At 45.2% G+C, this 12,366-nt stretch overlaps 1 protein-coding gene across 5 annotated transcripts in view; it reads left to right on the top strand.

Moving 5' to 3' along the window:
* The window catches only part of LOC142585676 (uncharacterized), a 126,642-nt gene that overhangs the window by 14,018 nt on the left and 100,258 nt on the right, over window positions 1–12,366 (top strand). For 4 of the 5 annotated variants that reach the window (XR_012829121.1, XM_075696617.1, XM_075696633.1 and 1 more), the window contains exon 2: window positions 8,366–8,429. The exons of the other annotated variant lie outside the window; for it this stretch is intronic. Coding sequence is in view for 3 of the 4 variants with exons in the window: in XM_075696617.1 (XP_075552732.1) it covers window positions 8,366–8,429 (64 nt within the window). In the remaining variant the exon portion in view is untranslated. The remainder of the gene's footprint in view (window positions 1–8,365; window positions 8,430–12,366) is intronic. 5 annotated transcript variants of the gene reach the window in all.

Consider the following 12,366-nt stretch of genomic DNA (forward strand, 5'->3'; position numbering starts at 1 on the left):
CCAGTTCGAGAGGCCGCCACTAAGTGGCCATTCGTGAAAAATGCTCTCACTATCATCACTGTGATTACGGTCACCGCATGGTTTTTGGACGGGTCGACTCACGAAGGAAGGCATATCCTCCTTTATTATAGAGAAGGCTATGAGGAAGGAAACTCGGGAGAGGCCCTGACATCACTCTTTGTGAAGCTAAAGTGAAGCCGAAAGTTGGCGTTGCTCATGGCGTTGCTCCGTCTATCGGGCCAGCTCTCCTCTCTTGTTTACGTTTCTCGCGAAACCACGCCGCGCCGCGCGCAACCGGAGTGCTCGGACGCACGCGCTCCGCAGCAATACTAAACAATCGTTAGCACGTTAACATGACTACGCCAGAGAGGGCAAAATTTCCCGCGGATATTCCTTCGTCCATTGCCATTGCCGTGGTGCGGTGACGACAAGGAGCACGAGCCGCATGATGCTGGGGAGTTGCCAAATCCTAGCTTTGGAGAAGCCGTCGCGGCTCTGGACCTCCTCCGCAGGTAGTACGTCGCACCTCACAGCGACACTGACAGCAATGCGGCCTTCCAGGCTATTGAGAAACGTGTGGTGATTTCTAGCGAGCGAAAGAAACGGCAAGCCACCATTCTAGACTTTTTAAGTCCTAAGCGCACTCTGTGGAAATAAATAAAGCTGCACTTTTTTCATTCATTTTGGGAGCTTTCCTCTCTGTTGCGTTTTGCCGGCTGTTACGTTTTTTTTCCTCGGTCCGGTGAAAAACGTATGAACGGGGTTCCACTGTTTAGAAAGCAAAATACACGAAAAATGAACAGATCAGGGAGTACAATTCTTGAAGGGTATTTCGGGAAAAAGACGCAAAAAAAAAAAGCAATTATATAGGGAGCATACAATATATACGGGCCATACAAGTGACGCAGCATAAAATAGCGATTCATAAGAGCGAGATAGAAATGCATCAATAAAAATAAAAACATCACAAGAAGTTCGAAGCACATTGCCAAGTGTAAGAAACAAGATAAAGTGATTTGTAAGTGCTATTATGAAAGATGCTTGTGTGGGAGATGACGAAATTTTTCTTGATCTGACTCGGAAGCAATGTGATCAGGCAGATTGTTCCACAAGCGAATGGCCATAGGGAGTGCGGAAAAGTTAAAAGCATGTGTCGGTACCGTACATGCGCGCAAAACTTAAGTGGTTATTTAATCGGCGAGGCGTGTTTGAGGTGATCTGGATATGCAGTGTGGATTGTGTGGAATTATAAACATATTTCTGAAACAAGGATAACAGAGCGATATTACAGCGAACAACTAAAGGCTGGAGGGAATGATCGAGATTGATTTTCATTACGCTGGAGTGGGGGCTATAATTACGCGAGATGAAACGGGCAGCTCGGTTCTGGACTGGTTCAAGCATGTTGATTAAGTAGGTAGGATGTGGGGACCAAATGGATGATGCATACTCGAGCTGTGGACGAACAAATGTCTGATAGGCCAATTTGCGGATGTTCGAAGGTGAATTACCCAGATTACGATGTAGGTAACCTAATGTCCTTGAAGCTTTTGCGCAAACGGCTGCAATGTGGTCTGTCCAGGAGAAGTTTTTGGTTAGGTGAACACCCAAATATTGATGCTACCGTATGTAACAATTCTTTATTATTGACGGTGTATAACAAATGTGAGTTGTCACGCTTACGACTAAAAGAAGTTACCTGACATTTTGATTCATTTAAAGCCATTAACCAGGTGTTACACCAACTATGAATTAGGCTAAGATCATTTTGAGGGGCCAGGTGGTCGTCAGTACTGTTAATTGATCTGTAAATAATGCAGTCGTCAGCGAAAATACGTAAGCGAGAAGAAACATTAAGTGGTAAATCATTTATGTGTATTGAATAGATCCCAACTAGTCATCGGCTAGTAGGGATTGGCTAGTTGACTAGTTGGGATTCTTGCGTACTCTTTGTGAGATTCTTTTTTCTGAATAATAGGCGATGATGATCATATTGCTACAATGATGCACCATGCTTTACATGTCGCACAAAAGTTATCGCAGAACAATGACTGGATGATGTTTCTACTGATGAGTCTCTCATCGCTTCCAGACGATTTCAGTGCTCGTGTATGATATGTGTCAATCTTTACGGCGCCCTGTATTGAACTAATAGCCAGGCATAAGTCTTTCAATGTTCTGCAATATGCAATATGCCGGGTGGCTTTCTTTTCATCATTATGAGCTCATACACTCTGGCGACGTGAGGTCGCGCGATTGATTGCAACTGGCTACCAAAAAGCAGTTTAAAGCGACCAATGTTTCACACTGGTATGTGCTTCCGGCAAGTCGCCACATTCAAATGCCTTGCGATATGCTGTTCACTCCATTCGTGTACATATACTCGCAATACCATGGCCACGTAAAATAAGCTCCAGCATATACAGACGTCCTGTTTCTGCGCATCTGATTGGTTGAGTTTTGCAACTGCGGTCACATGAGTGAAAAATCGAGCAGCGAGCGACTGGCCCAATGTGGTCGATTTATTTGTTACTAACTTGGTCACATAGCCGCTGTCAGTAATTGGTGTGAAAGAGCCTTAACAGATTTTAAAAAATGATGGGCATCATTGTGTTGCGCAGCTGAGCTCAAGGTCGTGGGTTCGACCCTAGTCACATTTCAATTAGGCCGAAATGTACAGCGCTCGTGTACTCTTTAAGTGCATGTTAAAGAGCCAAAGAGGTCAAAATTAGTCCCGAGTCCCACATTATGGCATGCCTCGTCATATTGTGGCTTTGGCAAGTACTAGCCCAGGACTTAAGTTCATTAAAAATTAATATCGGATCATAAGTCAATTCTGTCTATCCAGGTGAAATACTTGTAAGTGTAAACATTACTTACACAACATTTGGCCATAGCAATATTTAGCTATCACAGAAAATGACAATCAATTTATTTGATTTGTGAAGTTTAATTATTTACTTTGGGCCACATGTTGCCATTGTGAAATTGAAGCCGGAGAGTTAGTCATTTCCATTTGGCAAAAATTGTGAGACAAGTTTCCTGCTATCTACTACAAAAGTCTGCTACAAAATATGATGGTGTTCTAGTTAACACTTTCCCAAAAGCCTCCCGTAGCCAGCCCTTGCACGCTTCAAAACAAAGCTGACTTGAACACTGGTTAATTCTGTTGCACGTTTTGGGGATAGCTGTCCTGAAACTCGAGGAAAATGGACATAATCTTGTATGTTCACTAAAGTCAGCAATTTAATAGTTTACTAGTGCACCTTTGTTCAATAAATTATTTAAATTTGCTGCACGAGTAATATCTGCATATACAAGGGATTCACATGGAAAGATGGAATTGCACTGTCAGTACAATGTTCGGTGTAAAAAGACATCTGAGGACACCTAAGCTCTTCTTATGAGTTGTGAATGTGAACGCATTAATGTACAATTGAATGCCGCTGAGCAGTCCTTTGAGGTTTGTGAATAAATTGCTGTGGGTTATAATTTTTTTTTACACTTTACGTTAGCATGTTGGCTGTAGACCGAAATCATTTGGCCAATATTGCTGAGAAATCAAGGATGTCACATGCTACCAACATCCTGCACAACGAGAGACCGAGGAAGCAACAGCGGCCACCAAGGCAAGCAGGCACATGCAGCAGCTAATCTATATGTTGCAAGAAAACTGCTTGTTGGCCTAGTTGGTGCTTGCTAAAAGACGTTTTTTTGCCACAAGTTAAAACACACAAAAAACAAACAAAACACACACAATGCTGCCAGTGTCTGTGTCTTCCTTTTGTGTGTGTTTTAACTTTCGGCAAAAAAAAATGTCTTTTAGCAGCTAAGCTCAGTGGGGGTGAGAGAGAGATATGGACCACGTGCCAGCTTCCGAGATTGAGACGGCGGCACCCATGCACGCGGGTGCCGCAGTCTCGCTCTCTGAAGTGCGACTGCCTCGCCAACGACTACCTGTCTCGCCCCATGGCGTCACATCGCCGTATCTACTCCATCGAGGTGCGCTCGTAATGTGGCATTGTCTCCGATTCCGTCACCCCTTGCGCAACACTTCACACGCTATCGCGGCAGCAAGTGTTCCAATTCGCTGGCCCTGCTCAATCGAGGCATGCTCATGATTGAGTGTCGCAGCCAATGGGAATTTAGGTGCTGTTTTGCTTCTACAGACGCCGGCTTTCTTGCTCAATGGGCCATTTGACAGTTTTGCATCAAAAACGGAAAACAGTAGATGGTATAAACTTCCACAAACTGAAAGAAACCGAATGTATGTTACTAAAGAATCTGACCAGAAGGCTTGGGACTGGGAGAGGTAGTGTAATTTCTTAACTTTACTGACCCTGCAAAATTATGGTTTATGCTTTGTGTAGGCCTACCTGATGCATGACTTGTAAAATTAAATGTAGTAGCAGCAGTTGTAGGCCTCATGTGCACTGTTGCAGCTAGTTAACAGAACTCAAGCAATTCAACTTCAATGTTATATGCCTTAATATGCATGCTGCATTTGCAGAATTTAAGCCTATTAGTGCTTGAAGCATATCCATTTGATAGGCACCCTGAGACTAGCACCAGTTTCGACATATCTGTCCCCAAAATGCGGCACAAGATATAGCACTCCATGTAGTGCTATGCGAAAGTTTTTGGTAAAATCCCTAATATTAGGTATAACACCACTGTAGATTAAAGCGAAATTCCTTGTTCAACTGCTTTTCATCACTACTGTAGTAGTGTATTTCATGGCCCATGTTTGAGGCAGATGTCTTAAAGGGCCCCTGAAACGGTTCGGACAAATTTTGTAGACGCGTAGGGTACAGCTTAAGTAGAACATTCGCACCACAATTTAAGTGAAGCGTTTCGTATTAATGGAGCTACAAGCGATTAGAAGCTACCCTCCTCCCTAGCCATGCTCTTCCTCCTCAACTCGTTCGCCGAGCGAGTGGGGCTAAGCTCCGCCTTCACTGGTTCAGCGTCACGATGCGACGTCACATCGTCCACTTCCGGTTGTTTTGGAGCCCGCCCCCGCCCGCGCGAGACCGCTCCGCTAGCCGCTTGGCCGTCGACCCCAAGCGAGAGCTATCGGAGCAGCGTGCGTTGCGAGCATTCTGTCGTAGCGCCGAACGTGTCTTGTATTCCGGTAACCACAGGCAAGCTGGTCATTTCGGCAAATGACTGTAGGCATAAACTCAAGCTGATGAAGGAACTTTAGCGTAGACGTACGTGAGCGGCCTGATCGGTCTGCACGGTTCATACACTTGTTGGTGCAGCGCTTAACCAGCCAAACAAAGCGCTAATATTGCTCTAACCAAGTGTAAAACATTTTAAACATTTATAAAAACAACGTGTTCATGATTACACTCCTGCGAAAAATACACACCAGCAGCAAAGAAGAATACACTTCGTTGCTGCTACTGTGTATGGTTGAGCTCTGTGCCACCAGGTGGCTGCACCATGCAGACCATTCGCATTTGCCCTTCTGCTCATCTCATGGCTCATCCCGTTACGGCAAAGTCAAGCGGCCAGACTCTGTCCCCTTGCGCTTGCGTTTTCCCTAATACCAGACTCGGGAAACGCTATTGCGTTAGTAATCTTCCGGTGTAAATTGACGGCCACAAACGCGCAAATCCTGGCGCCGATCGGATAGCGGCAGTCCGATGCGCAGCAGCCAGTTCGCTCGTACGCTGCCTTGCAGAGGGACACGATGTCGCAGCTTGACATATTGCCAGTCGCTACGTTTGCAGTCCACAAGGCAACAAAGTCGAATCATAGTGCTCGCGAAAAGACTGAGACCAACTCTGACCCCGGAGCTCTCTTCAAAATGGAGTACGTTGTAACACAAGCAGACGACACATGCTGTGTGCCGGAAGTGCTTAAGTGTACTGAAAAATTATTCTTGCGCATTCTCTTTATGTTACTTTCTTTTCATAAAAACAAATTAACTAGCATTCCAACTATTACGAAGATCATTTGTTTACCATAAAGTTGGAAAAATTATCGATCACGCGCCCTTGTCAGCCAATCGGATAGCTCGCCCCACTGACGTCGTATGGGTGATTTCGGTCATATGGGTAGGGGCGGCTTAAAAATCCGCCGAGCAGTGCGCTGCGATCGGCAGCGATGTGCATATTTAAAACCTTATAATAAATTACACGCTTTACGCGGAGCACTTAGATGTGTCAATTAATGATCAGAAGGACCTACTCTAACGACTCAATACGTTTGTAGAAAATTGTCAAAAGCGTTTCAGGGTACCTTTAAAAGTAGTGCTAGTCTTGGAATTCTTACTCGACAGATATGCCATGAGTGCTTATTGACTTCAACTCCTCTATTGAAAGATATCTCCTAAAGTAAATTATTATGGTGGTAATTAAGACTCTAATTTAACGAACTATTTTTCATTTCCCGAGCTTAGTTGCATTGAAAATCATGTATTTATTTTTCGCAACAAAGTTTTCGGTCATTTAAATCATGTACTTGGAGCCTGCATGTCTAGTAAATCTAGCAAGAAACTATGTCAGCCGAGGCAAAAGTTATTTCAAGCGTCCTTCTGCGTGAAAAGTTCGAGCGGCAAAACTGCTGTCAAAGAACACACTCCAAGATGCGGTAGGCAGGAAACACCGCTGTGCCATCTATTGCATTGTTAAATAACTCTGAGAAACACGAGAGCTGACGATTCCTTCTGCACAAAAGGGATAGAGGGAATGAACTCGCAGTAGTGGTTGGGGGGAGGAAGGAAAGTGCACCCATCTGCCTTCTCCTCACGCACGTCCTTGTGCGGGCCACACGCCCTATCAATCTTGGAAGTAATCTCTCAATGGCAAGCCGAAATGGATTGTTATTCCCGCGCTTCTAGTGGTGCTGATTGTGTAATCTCAAGTTTCCGGTACAGAGACATGGTACGAAGCGCTCGCTCACGTTATGACTGAGTTCATGGTCATTGAGTGAGATCTGTTAATATTTGCCTGAGCGCGCATGACACTGATAAAAATACGAACCCTACTTTGTGTGGTCTCTTTGCTATCGCCATCAATGCTCCACCTTTCTAGTGAAACTGACTTTCCTTCTTTCTTTTTTTTTTTCTTTTGGCTTAGGACTAATATCCGTATCATTTTACTCTTGTTTTTAATTTGTGGTCACAAGCTGCGGCAGTCAGCAATGGCATACAAGATTTACCGGCGCTGCGTGACGCAACACGCAAATCTCTGATGCCATGAGCCATGTCGATGCATTGCTCTCGGTGCGATCTGCACCGCACACGCTGGCGCTCATAACCACGCTATTATTAGAGAGGTTTATCTTGTCCGGTATTCGGGTAAACACAGGCTGACGGGGCGTTGGGGCAGAGGTGTAAATGGGAGTGGCCTGAATGGTGCAGCCACCTGGTGGTGAAGAGTTCAGATAGACAAAAACACCTAATATTGCAGTAATCAAGTGTGTTTTGCTTTGCTGCAGGTGTACATTTTTGGCAGCAACACGATTATGCCAGTGCCGAAAATTTACACCAGCAGCGAAGTAGAATACATTTCGTTGAGGCAATAATAGCTGTTTTTGTCTGTTTGAGCTCTGTGCCACCAGGTGGCTGCACCATGCAGACCGCTCCTGTTTACACCTCCGCCCCAACACCCTAACGCCCTGTCTGCCTGTGTTTACCTGAATACTGGACAAGCTAAACCTCTCTTATGGCCCGACATTCTTGCAATTCGTTTATAAGTGCTTACTAACAAGATAGTGTCCACCTGGAATGCTCTGGGAATCGGTGAAGTTGTTTTTAATGCTGAAACTTTAAAACCTCGAATTAATTAAATTCACGGTCTAATAAAGTTTTTCGCTGCGAGTACAACTTCGTTCTATTGTGGCTCGACTGTATTCCTTGAAAACATTGTTTGCTTTGGTAACTGTAGAAAATGTGTTTTTTGTTTCAGTGTAAAGAAAAGTAGATTATTTGTCTATAAGCACGCTGCCATGTTTGGTTGAACCCTACAAAAGATTGTATTAGGATATGGTCCTCACTTAACATATAATGCAAGCTTCTCTACAGCAGTGAGTCATGTTGAGCTACCGTGCATTTAACCCTTTCAAGTGTCACTGACGTACTGGTACGTTTTCGAATTTCTGTCCTGCCATGTTGCTTATGTCAGATAGGAATGTGAGCACCATAGCAAAAGAGCATTTGCCTTTATCCATGTCATTCTCCCTTTGCATAGCCAAAAACAAGCTGTTGTGTTAGTTTTATAATATTCTAGAAAAAAACCCGACGTAGGAGATGTAGCATCTTCGAAAAACTTAACACTGAAAGGGCTAATAGGTCGCTCTTTTCGCATAATTGCTTTGTATCTGCAGTACATTGAAATGTGGCATTCTTTTACAGGAGAAGACCTAGGTATATCAAGCCAACACACCGTTCTTTCACAGTTACTTGGCAAGACAGTACGGTATGTACGATTCTTTCACTTGAAGCTCTGTTGCACACTTTCGCAGACTTAGTTCTTGTAAAGATGGCTATTGAAAACTGAGTGATGCCCTTTTAACCTTTAACCTTGGCTCATTCCATTTGTCTGTTAGTGATTTGTACTACACTGATTTTTCTAGCTACTGGAGCTTTCATTCATTTATATTTGTTTGAATTACACATAGTGTTTTGGAAAGGTGATTGCAAATTGGGGGAAGGAAACATTGCTATATAATTGAGAGAGGTAGGTTCAAATAGGGAAATGTTCTAAACAAATAACAATATTTGAAGAGCATGTGCTTCAAAAATCAGGACGAGTACCATATATTTTTCCACCTCCTATAAATACAAAATGAAATATGCAAAACAAATATGACTGAAAAATGTAATTGATTTTTTTACAGCTTGTGCAATGTTGTTCATAACTCTTCAACTTGGAAATTATCAGAAAGTGAAATATCACTGCAGTTCCTGGTTAGCTTTCTGCAGGGACTTGAAGCAGCCAGCAGTGACAGGCAGGGTCCAGTAACTTCAGCAACCTTGTATATTCGGTCACAATTGAATATTAAAAGAAATAGAATATTCAATTCTTGGGAGTTGAACACCTTTATTCAACACAAGTACCCCGCAGGGGCGTCTGCGTCAGCAGGCGTTAGGTGTGTTGCGACACCACGTACCCGAGCACACGAGGGTTGGACCCTCCCGCGTGTAGCTGTGCGCGGCTTAGCCGTGTCCGGGGAAAAGGGGATCCTGGGGGTTGAGCCAATGCCGGGTGTTTGGACCTTTACGGCCCCTCGGCGGCGGCAACACACCTCTTTGGCCTCTGCTTCACGTAGACGGCACCCCCGGACTGACCCTCCCGGGGGAAATCGGTAGTTGCCTTTTCCTGTCTCTCTCTCCCTCCAGCCTTCGTCTTTCTCTGACTTTTCATCTTTTCTGTCTTCTCCTGGCTTCTTTTTACTTCCAATTTTCCAGGCAGCAAGGGTTAACCTTGTGTGAATAGCCAACCTAGGTTATTTCATATTTGGTTATAGTGATGACATACAGCTGGCATTACAGGACCTGTACATACAGTCCTTGTAGCGTCCCCTTGTAGGGCTCCATGGCGTTATTGCCGAAAATTCAATTCCTGTATGGCTAGCTCCTTCCCTCCGCTTCCTGATCGCCCCCACAAAAGAGGGCGCACCGATGAAGTTTTCCAGTTCCTTGGACGTCAAAGACCAAACTTTCCACGTTACCATGTGATCCACTCAGAAAAATCAGATAAACAAGTACGAAACATTTATCCTTTTCTAGTTTCCAAGTCCTTAACCGATGTCCTTGGCCCAGGCTACAAGGTATCAAGGCTGGCAAGTGGTGATCTCCTGTTAGAGCTCCATGATCAGAAACAGTACGAAAAGTTGTGCAGTCTAGTATCATTTGGAGATGTTCCACTCACAGTAACTCCACACCGCACTCTCAACACCACCCGCGGCATTGTCTCGGATGACGATTTGCTCCAGTTGACAGAGGCTGAGCTCCTGGAGGGCTTCAGTGATCAGAATGTTGTCAATGTGAGAAGAATTAGGATGAGAAAGGATGGAAAAGAAATTCAAACGAAGCACCTACTGCTCACATTTGGTTCAAGTATTCTGCCCGAGTCTGTAGAGGCGGGGTACATCAAGCTGCGTGTCAGACCATATGTGCCGAATCCCCTAAGATGTTTCAAATGCCAGCGTTTCGGCCACAGTTCGCAGAGCTGCTGGGGTCGCCAAACATGTGCGAAATGTAGTGCCCTAGAACACGCCACTGAAGCTTGTAAGAACTCTCTCCACTGTGTAAACTGTGACGGGGATCACGCCGCATACTCGCGGTCGTGCCCCTCCTGGAAGAAGGAAAAAGAAATTGTAACGATAAAAGTAAAAGAGAATATATCGTTCAAAGAGGCACGAAGGCGGGTAGCATACCTGCCAAAGAAAAGCTTTGCCGAAGTGGCGCGTCAGGGGGCAGCGTCACAACAGCCTCCGGCGGCTGTCCGACCCACAAGCAGTGAGTCGGCAGTTACGCCATCTGCCCCCACGGTGGTCGCAGCTAGTGCTGCACCACCAACCGAGCAGAAGGAGTATCAACCCCGAAGGTGGGTGCAGCCGAGACTGCCCCAACCCCCCGGCCTCTTCCAGCGCTGGCAACAGCCGGCGCAGCCAAATCCCTCAGGGAGCCCCATCGACCTCTGGGCTGGTGGGCGCAGGGGTCTTGCCCTCCAAGGCGGGACCCTCCCTGACAACATCTCGCTCGCAAGAGCATGTGTCCTGCGCCTCACAAGAGGCAATGGACACTACACCTGTCCTCACGGCGCGCCAAGCGCCTAAGGAGCGGCGAGGCTCCCTCGAACGCTCCAGAAAGGGTAGAACCCCCGTTACAGGGCCTCGAAAGAGCTCTGTAACCTAAGGCATCACCTCCATTTCCGTGAACACAGCACCAATTTTTTCTTTAAATATGGATACACAAATCATTCAATGGAACGTCGGAGGTCTCTTTAGAAACCTTGATGAATTACAAGAACTCATCCACCAACACAATCCAAAAGTGCTGTGTTTACAGGAAACACACTTAAAACCAAAACACACAAATTTTCTTCGACAGCACGTTACTTTTCGCAAAGATCGCGATGATGCTATCGCATCATCGGGTGGTGTTGCCATTGTAATTCAAAAAAGCATAGCGTGTCAACGTTTGCAGCTACGAACGGCCCTCGAAGCAGTGGCGGTTCGAGTTGTCCTGCTAAACAAACTGATCACTATTTGTTCACTCTACATTCCCCCACATTACAAACTAAACAAACCTGAATTTCAGTCCTTCATAGATGAATTGCCAGAACCTTATGTTGTTCTTGGCGATTTCAATGCAACAACACCTTGTGGGGAGACTCTCGTATCGATGCGCGAGGTCGTCTCGTCGAACAGTTCCTTTTTTCTTCTGGAGCGTGCCTTCTAAATAAGAAAGAGCCCACATATTACTCTCTTGCAAACAGAACCTTTTCGTCAATAGATCTTAGTATAGTTTCTGCGTCTATACTGCCCGAACTCGAATGGGAAGTTACGAGCAATCCTTACGGGAGCAATCACTTCCCCGTACTGCTAAGAACATCCAAAGAAATTGAATTTCCTCCACAAGCTCCTAGGCGGAAAATAGATACAGCCGACTGGGAGAAATTTTGAACTCTCACTAGCATCTCATGGGCTGATATGTCTTCTTTAGAAATTGATGCTGCTGTAGAGTATCTTACATCATTCATAATAGATGCCGCATCAAAATGCATATCCGAAGTGAGTGGTCTGGCATGCAAACGACATTTACCGTGGTGGAACAGCGAATGTAGGATCGCCCGTAAGAATCAGAACAAGGCGTGGGAGTTGCTATGCGCTTCTCCCACTGCTGGGAATCTTATGAACTTTAAAAAAATAAAGTCCCAAGGCAGGTGAACCCACCGACAGGCCAGAAGAGAAAGCTGGCAGAAGTTTTTATCGAGTATTAACTCGTTTAGGGATGAGGCCAAAGCCTGGAACAGAGTTAATAGGATTAGAGGGTGGCAAACATATTCACTCCCCCTGGTAAACACACAGGGCGATACACTGCAAGACCAGGCAGACTCACTTGGAGAATATTTTGAGAGCGTGTCAAGTCCAACAAATTATACACAATCCTTTCTCAAATACAAACAAACAGAAGAACGTAAGCCATTAAGAAGAAAAGGTCGAGAGAATGAGTCTTACAACCATCCTTTTTGTATTGCCGAATTGAGAGCTGCCTTGGGCCCATGCAACAGCTCCGCACCAGGATCAGATAGAATCATGTACGAAATGCTCAAAAACTTACACAATGACACGCAGGTTACACTACTCACACTTTTCAACACCATTTGGGATGCAGGGTACCTTCCA

Source organism: Dermacentor variabilis, chromosome 1 (genome assembly GCF_050947875.1).
Source record: "Dermacentor variabilis isolate Ectoservices chromosome 1, ASM5094787v1, whole genome shotgun sequence".
NCBI lineage: Eukaryota > Metazoa > Arthropoda > Arachnida > Ixodida > Ixodidae > Dermacentor > Dermacentor variabilis.